Source organism: Bufo gargarizans, chromosome 9, assembly GCF_014858855.1.
Source record: "Bufo gargarizans isolate SCDJY-AF-19 chromosome 9, ASM1485885v1, whole genome shotgun sequence".
Taxonomy (NCBI): Eukaryota; Metazoa; Chordata; class Amphibia; order Anura; family Bufonidae; genus Bufo; species Bufo gargarizans.
In genome coordinates, this window is record NC_058088.1 from 4,863,542 (window position 1) to 4,884,626 (window position 21,085).

At 44.4% G+C, this 21,085-nt stretch overlaps 1 protein-coding gene across 1 annotated transcript in view; it reads right to left on the bottom strand.

Annotated features, from left to right (window-relative positions):
- Window positions 1-15,875: 15,875 nt before the first annotated feature.
- The window catches only part of ACTN4 (actinin alpha 4), a 47,098-nt gene continuing 41,888 nt past the window's right edge, over window positions 15,876-21,085 (bottom strand). The window contains exons 13-21 of the mRNA XM_044305342.1: window positions 20,905-21,013; window positions 20,679-20,819; window positions 20,410-20,592; window positions 19,336-19,470; window positions 18,676-18,855; window positions 18,448-18,594; window positions 18,009-18,089; window positions 17,408-17,566; window positions 15,876-17,271 (exon numbers count right to left, since the gene is read on the bottom strand). Of these exons, the coding sequence (XP_044161277.1) occupies window positions 17,113-17,271; window positions 17,408-17,566; window positions 18,009-18,089; window positions 18,448-18,594; window positions 18,676-18,855; window positions 19,336-19,470; window positions 20,410-20,592; window positions 20,679-20,819; window positions 20,905-21,013 (1,294 nt within the window). The 3' untranslated portion in view covers window positions 15,876-17,112. The remainder of the gene's footprint in view (window positions 17,272-17,407; window positions 17,567-18,008; window positions 18,090-18,447; window positions 18,595-18,675; window positions 18,856-19,335; window positions 19,471-20,409; window positions 20,593-20,678; window positions 20,820-20,904; window positions 21,014-21,085) is intronic.

Here is a 21,085-nt window from a genome sequence, read left to right on the forward strand (position 1 = left end):
ACTTAGCCATCCAAGGGTTAATGCTCGTTGTAGGGGAATATTCTTGCAATGATGCTCGTCTCGCAGAGGTTGATTCTCACTTCGGGCTGCACGGCTCAACTGAAGAGCGCAGTGCTGCTGGACTATTTAAATCTGGCGGCGCTTGCTCCCGAGCAGCCCGCGCTGGGACGTGCGCACGCGCCGCAGGCAAGGACAAGTGGGCCGGCGCGGCGATATGACGTCATATCGCCGCACCAGCCCGGGCATCCCTGCACGCGCCTTCCAGGGATGCGCAGCATGCTTCCAGGCGGGGATCTCTTTGATCTTCCCGCCTGTGAAGCCCCTGCATATCCCAGGTGCTGTAATTACCGCGGGGATATGCAACAAACAGAGGGAGGGGAACATTTGTTCCCCTATCTCTGTTATGTTAACTATCTCCAGATGTTTAACAAAAGGCACTGGATCTTATTGATGCCTTGCCTTTTGAAGTCACCAGAAACTGGACATAATTGTCCAGCCACCTGGTGACATTTCCACCTCCTGCAGGAGCTGGAATGCAGGAGGAGGGGGGGGGGGGAAGGGGGATGTGACTGGGGGCAAAGATTTGGCCACATTTAAGCATATATATCCACACATATGTATATATACAGTCCTGATAAAAAGTTTAAGACCACTTGAAAAATGGCAAAAAATCCTATTTTACATTGTTGGATCTTAGCAAGGTTCCAAGTAGAGCTTCAACATGCAAGAAGAAGAAATGAGAGTGAGACAAAACATTTTTTGAGCATTCTATTAATTGAAAATAACGATTAAACTGAAACAGGCCGTTTTTCAGCTGATCCATAGTTTAGGACCACATGCCTTTAAAAGGCCAAATCTGTGCAAAGATGTGGATTCATTGCCATTTTCTGTCAGGTAGTCACACGTTGTGATGGCAAAGGCAAAAAAACTCTCCCTTTTTGAACGTGGTCGGGTTGTTGAACTGCATAAGCAGGGTCTCTCACAGCGCGCCATCGCTGCTGAGGTGGGACGCAGTAAGACAGTCATTTGGAATTTCTTAAATGATCCTGAGGGTTATGGAACAAAAAAGTCAAGTGGAAGACCCAAAAAATGTCATCAGCACTGAGCCGGAGGATCCAATTGGCTGTCCGTCAAGACACTGGACGATCCTCGACCCAAATGAAGTCCCTTACTGGTGCTGACTGCAGCCCCATAACCATCAGACGGCACCTGAGACTGAAGGGCTTCAAAAACAAAAACGTCTTCAAAGACCTTGTCTCCTTGAACGCCACAGAACTGCTCGTTTGGACTTTGCAAGAGAGCACCAAACATGGGACATTCAAAGGTGGAAGAAAGTTTTATTCTCTGATGAGAAAAAATTTAACCTTGATGGTCCTGATGGTTTCCAACATTACTGGCATGACAAGCAGATCCCACCTGAGATGTTTTCTACGCGCCACAGTGGAGGGGGCGCCATAATGGTCTGGGGTGCTTTTTCTTTCAGTGGAACAATGGAGCGTCAGGAAGTGCAGGGGCGTCAAACGGCCGCTGGCTATGTCCAGATGTTGCAGAGAGCATTCCTCATGACTGAGGGCCCTCGTCTGTGTGGTAACGACTGGACAACGCTACAGTACACAATGCCCGCAGGACAAGGGACTTCTTCCAGGAGAATAACATCACTCTTTTGGCCCATCCTGCGTGTTCCCCTGATCTAAATCCAATTGAGAACCATTGGGGATGGATGGCAAGGGAAGTTTACAAAAATGGACAACAGATCCAGACAGTAGATGGCCTTCGTGCGGCCGTCTTCACCACTTGGAGAAATGTTCCCACTCACCTCATGGAAACGCTTGCATCAAGCATGCCGAAATGAATTTTTGAAGTGATAAACAATAACGGCGGAGCTACTCATTACTGAGTTCATGTTTGGAAGTTGGATTTCAGTTTTGGGGGGGTTTAGATTTTTTTTGGAGGTGTGGTCCTAAACTTTTGATCAGCTGAAAAACAGCCTGTTTCAGTTTAATCGTTGTTTTCATTAAATTGAATGCTCAAAAAATGTTTTGTCTCACTCCCATTTCTTCTTGTTGCATGTTGAAGCTTTACTTGGAACATTGTTAAGATCCAGCCGTGCTAAATATGATTTTTTGTCATTTTTCAAGTGGTCTTAAACTTTTGATCAGGACTGTATATATATATATTTAGTATAAACCTGGGCATAAATGGGCAGCAATAAGCCCACATACCCATATATATTATATACATAGACATGCATGCTGACAAAGGGGCATACATACATCTCTATGTATATACACGCCACCTGGACAGACCCATGTAAAAGGGCTAATATATATGCATATATATGAGGGCACATATATATTTAAATCTAACACCTCCCTTTACACTTTTATATTATATATATTTTTTTTGTATAGGGTAATGTATGGGAATATTTAATTGCTTTTGTAGATAACTTGTATCTTATTTAATTTGGCGGGTCAGGACTCTTCACCCGAACCTGGCTCCAGCCTGCTGGATTTCACTAGATCTGGTCTAGCTGGATATTGCTGTTCACCGCCAAACCTCATTGACTATGGGATATCGCAGGGATTCAGACGCTTTCCTGTAAAATGCTGGCTTTTCGGAGGGACAAACAGTTTCTGTGGCCGAGCAGCTGCATGCAAGCCTTACATCACCAAATAATACCAGGCGTTGGATGGAGTGGTGTAAAATGCGCAGTCACTGGACTCTGGAGCAGTAGAGACGTGTTCTGTGGAGTGTTGTGCATTTTCATACGTATACAATATTATCTAATGACATTATGATCAAAATGTATGCTCATCTCATTGCCTTTAAGAATAAAATCAGCCTGAACCAAAGTTATATTATGTGGCTGAGGAAGCCAAGATAAGTTCATGGCAAGTTCAGTTTATAAAAAATAATTGTGAATATAAACGGACATTGTGTTTAAAAGTTATTGCTAAAGATATGGGACCTTCTGTAAGGAGTAAGTCAACTCCCTAAGACATAAATGTCTGGAGGGAACAAGGTTACTTGATAAGGTCTTATGTCCTTGAGGCACACCTGCTGTATGAGATTCAATTTATATATTCATAATTATATTATATATATCTCTGCATGGTATATTTAGTTTACAACATATGCTAATCAATAATTCATATAATGTATTATCTATGTGTAACAATGTATTGATTTATATATATGTCATACCATGTATTTACCATTTAGAAGGTATAGAAACAAGTACGTTTATGTTAATTGGATTTCTGGGAAGAGTAAATGCCATTTCAAAACAATAGTTATTCATGGATGTAGATAAGTGAAATGTACAAGTTCCGATGCCAAGCATCAAAGCCGCTATCTAAAATTTTCATCAAGTCAAACTATATTTCAAAAAGATAGGAGAAGACAGTCAACTCCAACAAGTCCAGGATATAGGTAATTAAAAGTGTCAGGGAAAGACCTTCCTCAATGATTTATATAGAAAGGTCAACGAGGTCCTGAGAACATATTATTAGATATTTAATTTTAATGCTTAAAAGTTGTGATGTTCATCTGCAATACCGCAGTGCCATCTGGACGCAGATGGACAATATTATATTATTTCATTATTTGTTCTTTACCATATTAGGAGTTGATATGACATCATGGTATTATTAGCATGCAAGTACACCCACCTTACCTGATTGGGAATCCCTAATCTAAAGGGGATGATTCTTAGATAAGGGGGGGGGGGAATAATTACTTGTGTGCGGGGTAGCAAGGGGGAACTAGAGAAAGAGGAAAAAGATCCATATATCCGTTGATCCATTCATTCAATCAAAAAGAAAAACTTTATCAGAAGAAACTTAGATTATTCTTTTTGGATTACTAGGAAAGTTCTTCAGAACTGGTCCCATCTGAACTCTGTCTACCTTTGACCCTGTAATGTATATTTTGTTTACTACTCATGATATTAATAAGATATTTCTCTCGGTATATAGCCAAGAGTTCCCATACTGTGGGAATACATAGTCTTAGGTGCCTCCATAATGCTGATTATTCTCTTAGCAAAGATGCATATTGCTAATGGAAGGTCTGACATTATTTGAAAAGAGGACTAAATCCTTGGAAAGTTATTTTCCTTAGTCTGATTGCCGAGCTGAATATTTTATCATATTAATATCATATATTTTTGATTGGTCATAGGAAAACAGCGTCAAGGGATAACAGTTATTTTCCTGTAAATCCGTGTTTTATTGTTATAGCCTGTTTGATAACAGAAGATCCTAAGTTTCTCTTGATATAAGAGTCCGTTTGTTAAAAGTATGACACTGGTCGTCATAAATCATTAAATCATACTGTGCTGATCAGATAGGGGTGTGTTAACACCACCGCGTGGTACATTTTGGGTGTTACTTTGTAACTTCATCATTTGTTTTGCAGCTGTATTGTTTTATATTCTTGGGTTTTATAATAAACGATTATATATTTTTGCACATACAATTGTCCCTTTGTTTCACTGCTTGCACAAATCAAATTAAGATACTTGATAAAAAGAACTTAGAGGCGTTTTTTATGTCCGCCTGAAGGATAATACAATTTTTATATATATATTTTTTTTATCCTCTCTTCCATATGAAGATTCTTTCATATAGAAGATATATGACAGGAGTAACATATTACTTCTCTATCTGGCAGTCTGATGGACGTTGCTGGGTTTAGTCATTGCCAGGAGAACGTTTCTGACTGCTTTGTGCCAGATGTAAAGTTTGGTGGAGGAAGGGTGACGCTATGGGGCTTTTTTTCAGGGATTGACCTCAACCCCTTAGTTCTAGTGAAGGGAAATCTTAATACTTCAGCATGCCAACACATTTTGACCCATTGTAGGCTTCCGACTTTGTGGGAACAGTTTCGGGAAGGCCCCTTTTCTCTTCCAGCATGACTCTACCCCAGTGCACAAAGCAAGCTCCATAAAGGCATGGTCAGGGGGTCATGGCGTAAATGAACTTGACTGTCCGCACAGAGCCCTGACCTCAACCCCATTGGGATGAACTAGGACAGAGATTGTCAGCCAGGTCCTCTCCTCCAACATCAGTGTCTGACCTCACAAATGCTCTTCTGGATAAATGGACAAAGATTCTCACAAACACAATCCAAAATCTTGTAGAAAACCTTCTAGAAGAGAAAAGTGGGGACCAACTCCATATTAATGCCTATGGATATAGAATGAGATGACATAAAAGCTCCTGTAGGTGTCCCGATACTCTTCTCCATATAATGTAGCTCTATAATATACAGGTTTATAATATTTGGTGCAAGAGTAGAAAGCAAAGTAAATCCTGGGAGGACTCCTAGAAGAGACAGTGAGAGTTCTGATTACCCCACCAACAAAGGAAGACTGACATCTCTCCCTGTAGGAGTGTGTGTACACAGAAGGCTGTCAGTCACCAAGTGGGCAGGGTCAGCAGGACTCTCATAGTCTCTCCCAAGAGTCCTGTCAGGATTTACTCTGCTTTTTAACCCAGACTATCTGCTCCAAACCATATACACTTATATATCAGAGCTCAGCTTCTCTTCCTCCATCATACCCTGCTCTCAGATCAGGGCAGCAGAAATCACCTGACAGTCATTGTTATTACAGTCCTTCAGCCAATTGCTATTCTTCCCGTCCCCCTTATACATAAGCATGTTCTATTTGGCTGAGCATGCATGCGTTGTGAATGGGGAAAGGAGAGTAAGTCACAGACAACTCAGATGGTGGCTTATTTCACATGAGATCTAAAGCATAGGGTATGTTGGAAGTCCTTTCCCTGACATAATGTGTTCAGAGTAAAGTTGGCTCACACCCCCCCCCCCCCACCAACAAAAACCTGGCGGGTTCCACCAACTTCGCTCTTATGTGTCCGTGCACCTATAGAGTTGCAATCATGATTATGAATATTCCTTACTCGCTGGATGTGGATGAGAAATTTAAAGACGTTGGCTCAACTCTATCGCTAGGATATGCCATTAATGTCAGATAGGTGTGGGTCCCACGTCTGGGATCTGCTCCTATCTCAAGAACAGGGCTCCCAAAGTGTACGAACAGCAGCCGCGCATGTGCAGCCACCCTCTGAACACCGCTATGTGGAGTTCCAAAAATAGTCGGGGACCGACTCGGCTATTCCTGACAGTCCCATAACATTAAGGGCTCGTGCACACGACCGTATGCCCTCCAAGACATACGGGCCTTGAGCAGACCATATGTCCCGAAGCGGCATACATCGTGCGCACAGGAGCGCACAGCATCATAGGTTACTATGATGCTGTGTGCATCGGGCCGCCCGCGGGACTATTGTCCTGCATTCATATCATGTGAGTGCAGGACAATAGCCCCGCGGGTGGCCCGATGCACACAGCGTCATAGTAACCTATGATGCTGTGCGCTCCTGTGCGCACGATGTATGCCGCTTCGGGACATATGGTCTGCTCGCGGACTGTATGTCTCGGAGGGCATACGGTCGTGTGCATGAGCCCTAAATGTAGCACTCTCCATCCAGTGCTTTGGGACTTCCAAAAACACCTGAGTGCAGTCCCTTGGCTAATTTCGAAACTCTAACAGAGATGAATGGAGAATACCCTTCACTTTAGGGCCCCCGACTTTGGAGATAGGAGCAGGTCCCAGCGACATACCATCAATTTCTCAGATGAGACATCCCCTTTAATATGCTAAAAATGTTTTTTTTTTTTTTTTTAAAGGGAATACACCTGTAAGGATACAGCCAAACGTGGTGTTAATGCTGCGGATCCTCACCAACTTTGCCGCTACTGAAAATGCTGAGATTTCAGACATCTTATCCACACGCTGACGAGAAAACCCGCAGAATAAACTGATGTGCTGCAGGTTTTCACTCTGCAGCAAATCAGATTGTACCATGGGTGTCACCTGCGGCTTTCATCCATTGCAATTCAAAGGTCCGCTGCAATCTCAGCAAAGATGCTGTTTTAGGGAAGGTGGAATTCAACCATACCCGCTGCAGAAAATCCATAGGTTACACGTGGCCATACACACCCTAGCACTGTGATGGCCAACCTCCGGCACTCCAGCTGTTGTAAAACTACAACTCCCAAGATGCACACTTGCTTGGGCGCTCTTAGAACTCCATAGAAATAAATAGAGCTTGTTGGGAGTCGTAGTTTCACCACAGCTGGAGTGCTGGAGGTTAGCCATCACTGCCCTAGCATTTTGCATCAGTATTTAAGCCAATGGAAATATTTGTACCTCTTCCAGGGTTTTATTTCCTTCTCTTAACAATGCTGATACAAGGTACCAGCCGTGTGAAAGTGGCATAAGGCAGTCTTCAGTCGTTGCAGTTACATGTATGTTATGTTTTGCTCCCACAAAAAAAAAAGGTGCATTTTTCAAGCAGACTGTCAGGAAAATAGCAGCTCTATAAAACAAACTCCACAATTTTATTATAATCATTGATTTAGTTCATCTACCGTATATTACATTAGCCAGGGTGTGCCCAGCATTTCATCCAGAATGAGCCAACATCAAGGGCAGCTGCTGAACCTGCCAGCAACTCAGTGTACATGCTGGCACAGAATTTGAATCCTCCTGGTCTCTTGAGGAATAGCTGCAGCTGAAACGAACCAGTCAGGTTCCCTCTGCACCTGTTCTCCCACTAGGATTTGTCTGTAGGACGTCTGGAAAGGGCAAGTGAGGTGAACATCATCTTCATGGTGAATTCTGGAACAGTATGGAGGATCACCACATTATTATTAGAATGCATTTTAGGAGAGGTTTCTTTCTGGACTATTTCCACATTTTACGCTCACATGAACCAACTGTCCAGACCCAGAAAGTCCTACAAAACGACTTTCAGCTCTGATACTCAAAGGCACATTTGCATGACAGTAGAGAAAGAAAAATAAGAAAAAGCTTGTTAAAAGGCAATATGGCTCATGCACACAAACATATATATTTTTTTTGTCCGTTCCGGTTTCTTTTTTGTGGCCTGTATGCAGAACCAATTACTTCAATGGGCCTGCAAAAAAACGTAAACAACTCAGTGTGCATTCAGTGTCCATATGTCCATTCTGCAAAAAAAATTAAATTAATTGTCCTATTAGTGACCGCCTTATGGACAAGAATCGATAATTTGTTTTCCCTTAGTCCTAACAGTGGCACAGATGGGGCATTCCGCCTCCCGTGGACTGGTAGGACAAGTGGAAATTTTATTGACATTTAAATAATTAACTAGACCCTTCCACCTCCAATAAAGAGGGGGTCAGCCTCAGTCCCCTTGTGTAGTTACAAGTAGAAATAAGCAAATATATATAACAACCAATAACTAAGGGGGGGATATTTGTGTGCCACTGTTAGGACTAAGGGAAAACAAATTATCGTTAGACATTAACAATTCTCTTACATCCTAACCAGTGGCACAGATGGGGATTAGCAAGTAGAAACCCCCAAGGGAGGGCCCTCATGCCTGGCGGAGGATAACACTGTCCGGCCAAATGAGGAATAGCCATCTATCCTAGAATCCACTATAGTGTGAGAAAAAAGTGGAGTGAGAGAACTCCAGGAAGCTGATTTACAGATGACATCCAGTAGAATCGAGCTTCTTTCTGCAAAGGAAGTAGGCACCGCTTGAGTAGAAAGAGCCTTTATAAACTCAGGTGGCTCAGAACCCTGAGACACAAGACTCCCGAATTGCCTCTTTAATCCATCTACTGATGGAGGGCTTAGAGGCTTTCCTACCCTTGTGGGTACTGGAAAGAAGGATAAGGAGATTTTCATCTTTCCTAAATACCTTGGACCGTTCCAGGTAAATCCTGAGACATCTCGGGTATGGAGCCCTCTTTCTTCTGAGGAGGGGAGTGGAGCCAAAACTGGAAGAGAAATTACCTGGTTGATGTTGCTGAATGAAGGCACCTTTGGAATAAAGGTAGGCAAGAACTTGAGCAGCACCCGGTCTTGCAGGAACTTGGTGTACGACTCAAAAGCAGAAAAAGCTTGGAGTTCCCTAACTCGCTTTGCAGAAGTGATAGCCAATAAAGTAATATTCCAGGCAAGAAATTTGAACTCCACCTCCTTTAAAGGCTCAAAGGGGGAGGGGGATGATAACCCCCTGAGCAAAACCGTTAAATCCATACCGGAATAGGTCTGATTACTGTAGGCTTTAACCTTGAAGTTCCCTTAAGGAACCTCTCGATAAGGGGTTCTTGAGAAATGGACCTGTTGAGACAGGCCGAGATAGCAGAAGTTTGCACTCTGAGGGTAGACGGTGACAACCCCTTGTCCAGATCGGAAGCCTCCAAAATTGACCCCGACTCATTTTAATGAGTTGGGTAAACCAAGCTCTTTTCGGCCAGTATGGAATGATGGCGATGACTGATGCTTGGTCCTGCCTGATTTTCATTAATACCCTCAGAATCAAGGAAATTGGAGGGAAGATATAGGCCAGCCCGAACCTCCATGGGATTGACAGTGCACCTATTGCCACCCGGATGTCCTCCCTGTAAAGGGAGCAATACCTCTCCACCTTGGTGTTGGACCTCGTTGCCATAAGATCGATCTCTGGCATGCCCCACCTGAGCGTTCTCTCTTTGAAGATGTCTGAATAGAGAGAGCATTCTCCGGTTGGAAGACCTCGGCTCAGGCGATCTGCAATCATATTGTGGACTCCACGAATGTGGACGGCTGATAAATGGGTGAGGTTCAATTCTACCCAATCCAATATCACCTCTCTCTCTCGGGAGACTTTGTGCTTCCCTGCTTGTTGATATACATTACAGCGGTCATGCTGTCTGACTGTACTTTCACCACTTTGCCTTGAATGCAGGGAGCAAAATAAAAAAGGGATAGTTTGATCGCCCTGATTTCTAGGAGGTTCAATGACAATAACTTCTCCTGAGATGGCCAGGTTTCTTGAACTGTCTTGTTTATAAGATGTGCTCCCCAGCCTACGCATCTGGGGCAAGTATGATCCAAGAGGGTTGGATCAGAGACTTGCCATCCTCTAGATGGGTCCACCATCTTAGGGAGGACCGGGCACGATAAGACAGGGAGTGCACGGAATTTAGTCCCACCGGACTGTGATTCCACTTGGCTAGTACCTTAGATTGTAGCGGACATAGGTGCCATAATACCCAAGTAACCGCCTCTGCGGTTGATAACATTAGTCCCAACATTCTCATCAAAGTACAAATTGTTACTTTCCGAGGTACTGAGAGAGCGCGGGCTGTCTCTTGAACAGATAGCCTTCTTTCGGGAGTAAGATGAATAGTCATTTCCACTGAATCCACCACGAATCCCAGGAACTTCACTGAGGTAGCTGGCAGGAGATGGGACTTGTCCCAGTTGATTATCCAACCTAGCTGGTGGAGGAAGACTATAGCCCGCTGAATGTGTTGGGACAGGATCGCTTGGGAAGGAGCTCTGAAGAGCCATTCATCCAGGTATGGAATGATGCTCAGACCCTGAAGTCTTAGAGCTGCCACCACGGAAACCACCACTTCGGTAAATGTGTGTGGGGCCGAAGAAATTCCAAATGCAAGGGCCACAAACAAAGTGTTTTAGGACTCCCCTGACTTGCACCGCGATCCTTAAGAATCTTCTGGACCCAGGATGGATGGGAATATGGAGGTAAGCATCCTTGAGATCCAAGAAATCTCCTGGCAATAGAAGATTGGTCACTAACTGGATAGTTTCCATCTGGAAATGCTTGCGTTTGATGAACTGATTGAAATATCTCAGATCTATGATCATCCTCTAGTCTCCGGTCACCTTGGGTACCAGGAAAACTGGGGAATAGATACCTGCTCCTGAAGAGGCACCCCCTCTAAAGGACCCTTTCCGAAGATACTCCAGATTCTAGAAAGTGTTGTAGGCGACCGCCTATGAGAATATGGGGTGCAGGGAGTTCCGAGAATCCAGTCAGACCGGCATGGTACCAAGAGCCTTGAGGAGGCCCGCAATCAGAGCATCAAGGATTTCTTGGGGGGCTTAGAGACCCTGGAGGATTTCCCCCCACTACGGGAACTCCAATCTCTCTGGGTTTTGGGCTGAGGTCCAGACCTGGACCCATACCTTTTGCCCCGACCACGAAAAGACTGTTGGGGAAGGGACTTGCCCTTATTATCCGACAGTCCCTCCATAATATGGTCAAGCTCTGTCCCAAAAAGTTTACCGGGTTCATATGCCATGGCGCAGAGGTTATGCTTGGAAGAGGTATCAGCCTTCCAGGGTTTTAGCCAGAGCAGACGCCTGCCCGCGGCTGAGAGCGCCATAGTCTTGGAAGCCAATTTTAGTTGCTCTGGAGTAGCGTCACACAATTAAAAAAAAATTATAAATCAATGGCCAGACCGGCCGTCTTACTAGAGGCCAAGATGTCATCCCTAGAGACCCCCTTGGTCCAGGTCAGACTGAACTTGGGCAAACCTGGCCTTGAGAAAGTTCGCCACTTCAGAGGATGCTATTGCGACCGAGGCAGAAAATACATCTAAAAGGCGCAATCAGCCTTGTGGTCCATCGGATCCTGAAGAATTGATCCGTTGTCCGATGGTACCATGGTCCTCTTGGAAATGGCCATATCCACTTTTGGTACTGGCCCCCAAGAGGACAATTAATCTTCTCTTAACGTAAAGACAGACTTAAATCTTTTGGTCAGCATGGGACCTTTTTTTGGTTTCTTCCACTCAGTCTTAATTAATGACAGGAGGGAATAGTCTGCTTTAAAGGCGCTGATCAACATCCTGGTCCTCCGACCGAAGGATCTCAACAGGCGGTGGGCTTTGTCGGGAAGGAAGAAGTAGGAAAAAACATCCTCATCCTCGGAAGACGAGATAGATCCCCTCTAGCATCCTGCGGACATCGAGAAAATAATCTTCAATTTGAAGGTCGTGGCATTGAAGATGGCATCTTTTGCCAGAACTCTTCCTGCCTGGTTTTGCAGAACTGTTAAGTCTGGAAGGAGGAAAGGAAATCCAAGCAAATAGGCTTTTACCCAGAAAAACTGAGACCTGCTTCAAGCAAACCCGCAAGGGTAATTAGCAGAGGACAGCAATAGCTGATGAAAGCAAAACCGCTTGGAAGAAGGGAAATTGCTTCACCAATATCCAAGATAAGCAGAGTAAGGAAACCTATACACCTGCGCTCCAGGAGGCCGAATGACCACTGGTGCAGGAAAAAATAGGCTCCGTCCAAAAGGGGCAGCGCTAGTGCTAAAATCTAATCATCAATAAAAAGAACTTCAGAATAGAGAAAATAAAAGGTAAAAACTAAAAGGGGGAGCCTATAATAGCTTAATTCGCCAAAGCCGGCGAAAAGAAATACATTATAAAAAGGAGGGAAACACTTCCTCTTAAGAAACAGGAAGTGACGTCACAAGACGGAGACGTCACTCCCGGAAATGGCGGCACCCACAGGAAACGCGTGGGTCGCCGATTCCTAGCTCCCAGCACTCCCTAAGAGCATCTAGATAGAGAGGACAGAGGCGTGCGAACAAGCGGGCCGATCACAAGCATCCTCTCCGCCCTGAGACGCAGCACGGGAGCGGAACAGAATACCCTGCGGGCAACTGCAGGAAAGAGAAAACAGCCACCAGAGATGGCAAAGTTAACCCCAAAGGTTAAGTATCGCGTTCATTAGAACAGGGATCCCCCCCAGAGGGGGATCTCCACCAGTCCAAACCTGTCCAGAGGACAGAAGAAAAAAAAAAAAAAAAACAACACAAGGGGACTGGGGGGGTGATCCCCCTCTTTATTGGAGGTGTGACGGTCTATTTAATTACTTAATTGTCAATAAAATTTCCACCTGTCCTACCAGTCCACGGGGGGCGGAATGCCCCATCTGTGCCACTGGTTAGGACGCAAGGGAATAGGAATGTTCTATTATCGGCTGGCCGTTCTGTTCCGCAAAATGCAGAACACACACAGCCGGTATCCCTGTATACATAATGTCCCTGAACATTCAATGGCTTTCCCACAGTGCCCCAGTATTGGGCTAACCCCTGGTAGTGCCAACAGGTCCTTAAAAAAAATACTCAGCTCACCACTTGCACACAGGTTCCCGCCGCCTTCAGTGTGGAGAACGTGTTCCTTTGCATCATGCAATGTTCCCTGCCATTAGACAGGTGCACTCCTGTCTAAACTGCCATTAGAACAGGCCCATTAATTTCAATGCCGTCCGCCTGGCTGTGAAAATAGTCATGTGGCTGCCTCCATTTGGACTGTGTACACTTGCCCAGGGCTTCTAATCAGACTATAATACAGTTGGATTCTACATTGCCCTGAATGCTTCAGGTCCAGAAGAGGCAAGTCTGATAGATTAGGTCCCATCTGTAGAAGTTACCTTGTCACTGGTAGATCGTCCCGATGCAATTTTGATTAAAAATGTGCGCAAAAAGTTTCTCATTTTCATATAGTATGAAAATTAATATAGTGTAGCAGTAATGCAATTTAGATTTATTCACATTTCCAGCGTTTGTATGTCTCTTGGTGCATGGAGCAGTGTGCTGCTGCATATAGTGTTTGCTTTTTGCATTGCAGCCATGGTGGCATGCACCTGCATTTTATTTCATATTGTTTGGAGGTGCTGGCCTTTGTTTGTTTTTTTTGCAATATTCTATTTTTTGACGGCTGCTATTCACTGGTCATTAAAAATGGCCATGTGAAGAGCCCCACAGACTTTATTTGGTTCTGAAAACATCTGTGTGACAGCCACTCTTCTGTTACGTGAACATACCCAAAGGCACATCTGTAACTTCCCAGCATAAGCTGTCATCGCCATTATATCCTGCATTCACCACCTCTGGATCCTCTAAATATCAGTTTTTCATGGGCTCGTAGGTAAAGACTAGCTGCTATAGACAGACCACAGGAAATGCTGCTCCCCTATCTCTCCGTAACACAACCTTCAGAAGCATGTAGGGAACTATGCAGCAATACTGAGCAGTGTAGCTGTGAATCCTGCACTGGGGAAAGCTAAAAATATAAAAGAGCCTGAAGTAGGCTTTGTGTATGTCTGTAGGTAACATAACCTGATCCCCCAGTGAGCAGCGGTCTATTGCTGGCATAATGCTAGAATTTGTCACTACTGTCTGATTCATGGTGGTCCAGTTGCTGTGACCCCTACTGAGCAGTGGTGCAGCAGCATTAGGAAATAGCCACTTCATAAACATAGTCAATAGTGGTCTATAAAGCACCTTGATGGACAAAAAAAAATCAGCAGGGGACAATGTGGACCAGCACTTTCCAAGGGTTCCTACTACTTTGTTGCAGCAATCAACAAGAATCATAACAGCCGGACAAACATGACAAATCCCAGATAAAAGGCCCTGAAGGGCTGTTAATATTCATTTTAAGAGTACTTTGCAGGGTTTTAAAAAACAAAAAAAACTTTTCAGTATTTTTTGATTCAATGTGTCCTGCTGATATGTGCTGCTGGGGGCAGACTCTGGTCAGAATCAGTCTTCCCCTTCTGGTGGCTGACTAGAGTCCATTTCTATGCCATACTAACATGCTTCTGCAGAGGCTCTGCTGCTTCCCTGCTGAACCTAACAGAAAGCCATGTCTTTTGGCTGCCCTGCGATGAACCCGAGGATTGCTAAGCAGAGTCCAGGCCGTGAAGAGAGTTACCAAGCATGTGTCCCCACCAAAACTCAGTTTGCCAAATGGATGTGTACAATGCAATCCCATCAGGTGGTAACAATCTGGTAAATCTCACAACTCTTCACTGGATCCTTTTTTATTTTTATTAAAAGCATATAATATTTAATGGCAGACCCCCACCTCCCAAGTGACCAATGACATTACAAGTGGTGGGGGACATGAACAGTTGCGGCCAGTCAGGCTAGTATGCTTCCCTCCACAGGTCCAGTGCTGTGGGGGTATGTGCCCAAAAGGCCCACTGAGGTGAAGAACCCCTTTAAGGCCCCCTTATTAATGTAGTTCACCATGTACAGTGCTGCCCATAATTATTCATACCCCTGGCAAATTTTTGTTTCATCTGACTAACACAGAAGACCAGAAGTAGTAGTCTTTGTCCAGATGAGCTTTTGCAAAGGCCAAGCGAGCTCTTGTGTGCCTTATCTGGAGAAGTGGCGTCCTCCTTGGTCTGCATTGTGCAGTGTCCGTTGGATTGTCTCCCTTGAGACATTGCCACCAGCAGAGCCCAGATTCACCAGGATGGCCTTGGTGGTGATCCTTGGATTCTTTTTCACCTCTCTAACTATCCCCCCGGCCAGCACAGGTGTCACTTTTGGCTTCCGACCACGTCCTCTGAGATTTTCCACAGTGCGGAACATCTTGTATTTTCTGCTCAAATGTAAATAAAAAGCTGAGAAATGTTTTTTTTCCCCCACAATAATGCCTCTTGTACATTGTCTTATTATCTTTTGGGAGACACCCATGTCATTTCCCGTCAAAAAATTACTTGCTGGTTAAATAAAAGTAACTTCAAGTCGAAATTTGCCAGGGGTATAAATAATTATGGGTAGCACTGTAGATACTGAGGTAGAATGTGCTTTTTTTTTATCCAGAGCTATAATTTATTCCAGTTTCTAGTGTAAATTGTGAACCCCCCGACATCCTGTGCACTGCTGAGGCCAGTGATGGGCTGCAGCGGTGACCTGTGTGCATGGAATGGAACGTCACCGCCGCAGCCAGGAAGAGCATGTCAGCAACGGGATGGACCAGAGCTCAGAGAAGCAGGGGAGAAAACAGAGTATCCATTAGTTATTTTTAGGCCATTTCCAGAGACTTCTGAGTTTTTATATAAAACTCAGACAACCCCTTTAATGCCACTTTTGCGACATAAAAGGCTTCCTATACCTCCCCCTTGATTCCAATTACTGTATCTACAAATGCTTCAGTCCATCAACCACAAGAAATACAAACTGACCAGATTTATCTTAAAAATATTACTTTTATTGTTCTGTATGGAGTTGTAGGAGGTGCAGGAATGATAGAAAGAGATGCTGCCCCCTGACATTGTTCCCGGTGGGCCGCTGGTATAAAAAGATGAGAAGGAATGTTACAGACCTCGTGATAAACAATCAGCAACCTTTTCTTTTATTATTTAGAAGACAAAAAAAACTGCAAATATAGGTTTTACTAGGTGAATATATATTTATATCATAAATCCCCCTAAATTAAGTAAATAGTAACCCTCTTAAAGTTTTATTTTATTATAATTTGTTTTTTTTTTGGTCCGTAGGGGAAAAAAAAATAATTAAAACCATTATAGGGCTTAGGCAAGTAGCGAGATGAAGAACAGAGCGCTTTCATGATCTGATGAGAACATACAGAATACCAAAAGGGGGTGCAACTCAGGAATGGGTGACCGTCACCAAAAAGGTCATGCAAATGTCGACCTGGAATGATAGGCTTGTGTGTTTTGTCCACCAATGTCAGGTTGAAAGCATTGGAAATGAAGTGAGTGTTATGTGGAATGACATTATAATTTTTTATCTTTCTGGCCTGTCTATGGTATTGTAACAGATCAGAGCGTTTCATACCAGCTGCCTCTGGTCAGTAGAAAGACCGGTGTGCCCCTTTCTTAAAATATCATAAGGTAAAACGGCTGGACGTATAGCACCCCCCCTTATTGTGGATCTCTCCCCTGCCTGCAGTGCGGAGCCCTCTATGCTAGGACCTCACCATGAGGTCACTGCTTTATGAAACTATGAGAAACAAAGTGAAAAGACGATAGTTCTGAACTGCGTAGGCACGGACCGCATACCTCTAGCAGGGGGTTCATAGGACCAGGAATAAATAACCCAAGGAACGGAGAGAGGGGGGTTTGTGAAAGAACTGTACAAGGTGCGAGATATGAAAAAAAGAGTTACCCAGAAGCGCAGTCTACGTGCCAGCTTTGTGTGGAAGCACCCCTGCCCCTTAGCCATTGCATAGATAGCTTTGCAAAGGGGGAGGAGTGGTCCTGCAGCTTCTGCTCTGTCTTCTCCTCCCTCCTTGCAAAGGGAACGAAAGCCAATATGATCCCCTCCCTCTCCCCTTTGACAGGGGGACGCTAGTGAACCCATCTATCCCCCTGACCATCTGGCGCTATTCCCCCTTCTGCAGCCGAGACATTAGTAGCTGGTGGAGGGTGGTAGGGCAGTGTTGATTTCATCCCCATTAAGCTCACAGGTCGCTCTCGCCGTACAATGCAGTAGAAAAGGACATGTAATCCAGTGCTCCAGGCACTGCATCAGGACCGTGGTAGGGAGCCATACGAGAGATGCAATACTCTGCTTGATCTGGCGGCAGCTCCCGGCGCAGCTCTGCTGCCGTTATGTAGTTCTGAAAAACAATGGAGAAGAGCAATGAGTAAATCTGTCGTTTAAGGGAAAAAGCCTTATCTGTGGGGGGACACAGACAGACCCCTGCCCCAGACAGGACGCAGACGGCAACACAACTCACCGGATGCATCACTTACCTTATCTCCAGCAAGGACCTTAAAGGATGCAATAACTTGGTCAGCGGTGTCAGTGTCTGTGGTCTCTCTTGACATGAAGTCGATGAACGCTTGGAATGTCACCATGCCTGAATTGTTGGGGTCAACGTTGGCCATGATACGGTTAAATTCTGCATCACCCTGACATGATATAACAAGAAGACAGTCAGACAGGTTAAAGCAATAAGATAAAAGCTACCGCACTAAGAGATCACAAGGGAACACCAGAAGGTATCAAAATAAATGAAATAAAACACAGATGCGAGAAGCATACCAAGCTGTATCCAGTAGATATAAGGAGAGCTCGCAAGTCATCAGCATCCAGAGCAGAAATTCTCTTCTTTTCCGAGAATCAGTAATTAAGAAAAAGTATCGAAAAGACGAGAAAAAAATAGACAGAACCAGCAGAGGAGGAAAAGATGAGAGAGACGTGTAAAATAATGCAAAAAAGAGTGAGAAATATAGGAAAGAGGAGCGCAGGATGCAAGGAAAGCCAAAAAAAAGGAAAAAGGCCATAAAAACAAAGAGAGAGGAGAAAAAGCAGCAGAGCATTAGTTTGGCTTTAGCAGGATAAATTTGGTACCTGTTTCTCATTTTCCACATCATAGCCCAGACTGATGAGACAAGCTTTGAATTCTTCAGGTCCCAGGGCACCCGTATGATCCTGTCATGAGTAGCACATGGTGGGGGAAGGACATGAAGGCCCGAAGAACAAGCGGTGGGCGGTAGACAGAAGCGATGAAATGGGGTGGAAGGCGATTGGTGGAAACCGCGGACAATGTAAGAGAAACAAAACATTACGTTACGGACGCATACAATGACCTGGGACAAATGGGAGATGTACTCGGACACATCTGAGGGGTGGTTTTTTTGGGAGGGAAACAAAAGGGTTTATGAAAATGGGATTTCAATTCTACATCCTCATTAAAACTAGATAACTATATAAAAAAAAAAAATAAAAAAAAAAAAATAAATTGCCACCCAAATGTCATCCCTCCTCCTAAAAACCATTGTGTTCTCACCTTGTCAAAGTGATTGAATGATGCTCTGTACTCATGCATTTGTTCCTGGCTGATTCCCTTGGCGTCACGTGTTAGGATCTGATTCTCCACCTCATTTATGGTCCTTGCAATAGTGGTGAGGAGATGCTCCGAACCAACACGAATGTGCTGCAAAGGACAATGTGAAGATTAACAACCAGATCACAAAGCAAAGTCCACCGAAAATAGTTGAATGGCGCAGCGTCTCACCTCCATAGTGAAGTTTGTGTGCTTGTTATCGAAGATCAGGGCTTCCTGGATGAGTTGATGCTGCTGCTCCAGCTTGTCTATGTTGGGCTTGTAATTTAAGACACTCTGTTCATACTGCTTCAGGTGACTCATCTGATCCTCCAGGGTGCCATGCATTTCAATGGCGATTCTTCCAATCTCCTGAACAGATAACATGGACACTTGCCATTAGTAACCAAATAAGGCCTCATGCACAGCACAGTCTTTTCGGTCCACATACAATGTGCATTTCTGCAGATCGGATGCAGACCCCTTTTGATTTTAATGGGGGTCACAAAAGATGTGGACAGCACACTGTGTGCAGTCTGCATCCATATGTCTGTTTGACAGCACAGGAAAAAACTAAAAAAAAAACAAAGGACATGTTATTCTTGTCCGTTTTGTGGAAGGGGAAAATGCAGGATGCACAACAGCGATATCTGTGTTTAGGGCTAAAAGTACATCTGAAACCAGATTCTATTAAATATTCACAGCATCATAGCATGCAGTACCAATCTGCTCCATTAGGTGGCACTTTCACACATTCTTACCTTCTGACACCACCCGACACAGGTGGCAAACAAAATGTAGTAAGCCATGAATAGTTACAAAAATTCTACAAAAGTGGCAAATGTTAGATACCTCCATCTTTGCTTGGATCCAAGGTCCCACCACATTTGCTTGGTTAGCGAACTGCAGACGTAGACGCTCGTTGGACTGCTGCTTGTCTTGCTCTCCTTTCAGGGCATTGTCTCTCTTAGGAACCAACTGCTGGACCTGGAAGAAAGAATAGACACACTGTAAATGTGGACTATAAAAGGAGCCTAGGGGCTGTTAACCTAAAGCACAGCAGCCTTCTCTTTTGCAAGCTAATGGGCCCAGGGTATGAAAGAGGAGGACAATCCAAGGAGTGTTTTCCATACTAATTTGGCCGATTAACCCAAAGAAGCTTCACTCTATCGGATCCCCAAGAAAAATGCAATATGGCACCGTTCTCTGCTTCACAGCAACAACATACAGTACCTTCAGCACCAAAGGCATATACATGAAGGAAAGAGGACGGTTCTGCACCTGGATCTCCACTATTTAGAGTCATCATGAAGGTGCGAGTCCAGGAGGCAAGTAAGCAGAGTAATATAATATTAAAGTGATAGGGCCATAGGAGCTGCTTGAAAAGAAATCTGAATACATCAATTTTGATAGCATTCATTTGCCCAAAACATGAGGATGATGGGAAGATCTTTCAGCGATTGCTTAACCCATAATGTACATCATTTGCAGGAGAATGTATTGTTCCCGCTCTATATGCAGCAGGTGCTGGCTGTGAAACACAGCCGACACCCCGCTGCAATGACCAGGATTAGAGAGAATTCCAATCCCAGTCATTTAACGACTCAGATAGCGACTGCTGCCTCTGGGCATTTAAATAGAGGGAGGGGGCTCTCAATGTCCTTTGAACAAAACTCTGTGGCAAAATTGTGGGGTCCTGACCGGTTGCTATGGCAGCCTGGGGGTGTTGTGGTGACGTGTCACATCACTGCTGAGTCACGTACCGCTTGGGGACAATTGTATAGTTTTCTATAGCTTTGCAAAAATACATACTCCCAAGTAGTGTAGGGCAAGTGATCTCCTATGAAAAGCAAATTGTTCAAAAAAAGGTTTTACTTCTGCAGTGGGGAGGTAAAAGGATGTTTTAACCTAGTCACGGACACCTACCTTCTCCCACTTAGAATTGATGGTCTGTGGAGTGACTGTAGTGTAGGGGTTCCCGGACGTTAACTTAATGTGGTTGTAGTCAGCAATCTTCTGAGCTTGGCTTTGGATGTCAAGAATGGCTTCTCTCTCCCGGTCGGCATCGGGCAGTGTAGATTTAAACTGCTCATGAGCTGCAATAAGCCCCTGAAACAAAAACAGAACAGCCATGTTTTCTCTGTATACTAAGGTACAAATATCGGCACTGCCAAGGAATGTTGTAGACTCCTTACCTCAATCTCTTCAATTGTGTGCACAATAAACATGTCTTGCAAGTCCTCCATCGCCCCTTCCATCCAGTTGTTGAATGGTGCTGCTCTTTTGGCATATTCCAGATACAACTGGTCTATGGCCTCCAAATGCTTCTCTGTTTGCTAGGACCAAAAGTTTAAAAATCATGAGCAAGCATAGGGAAAGTGCAATTGTATGAACTTGGCACAGCACCCACACTGTCCTCACCTCTAAGGCTTCCCGTCTGCCGTGTGTCAGAGACCCTAAAAGATCCCACTGGTCGCAGATCTTTTGGCAACGTGCGTTTACGCTGGGAGAGTCGTAATAATCGAGTTCACTAGAAGAGACAAAAAGATTAGGTATTACTATTAGAAACAGCAAGCCTAAGAGCACTTGGTTAGATATTCTG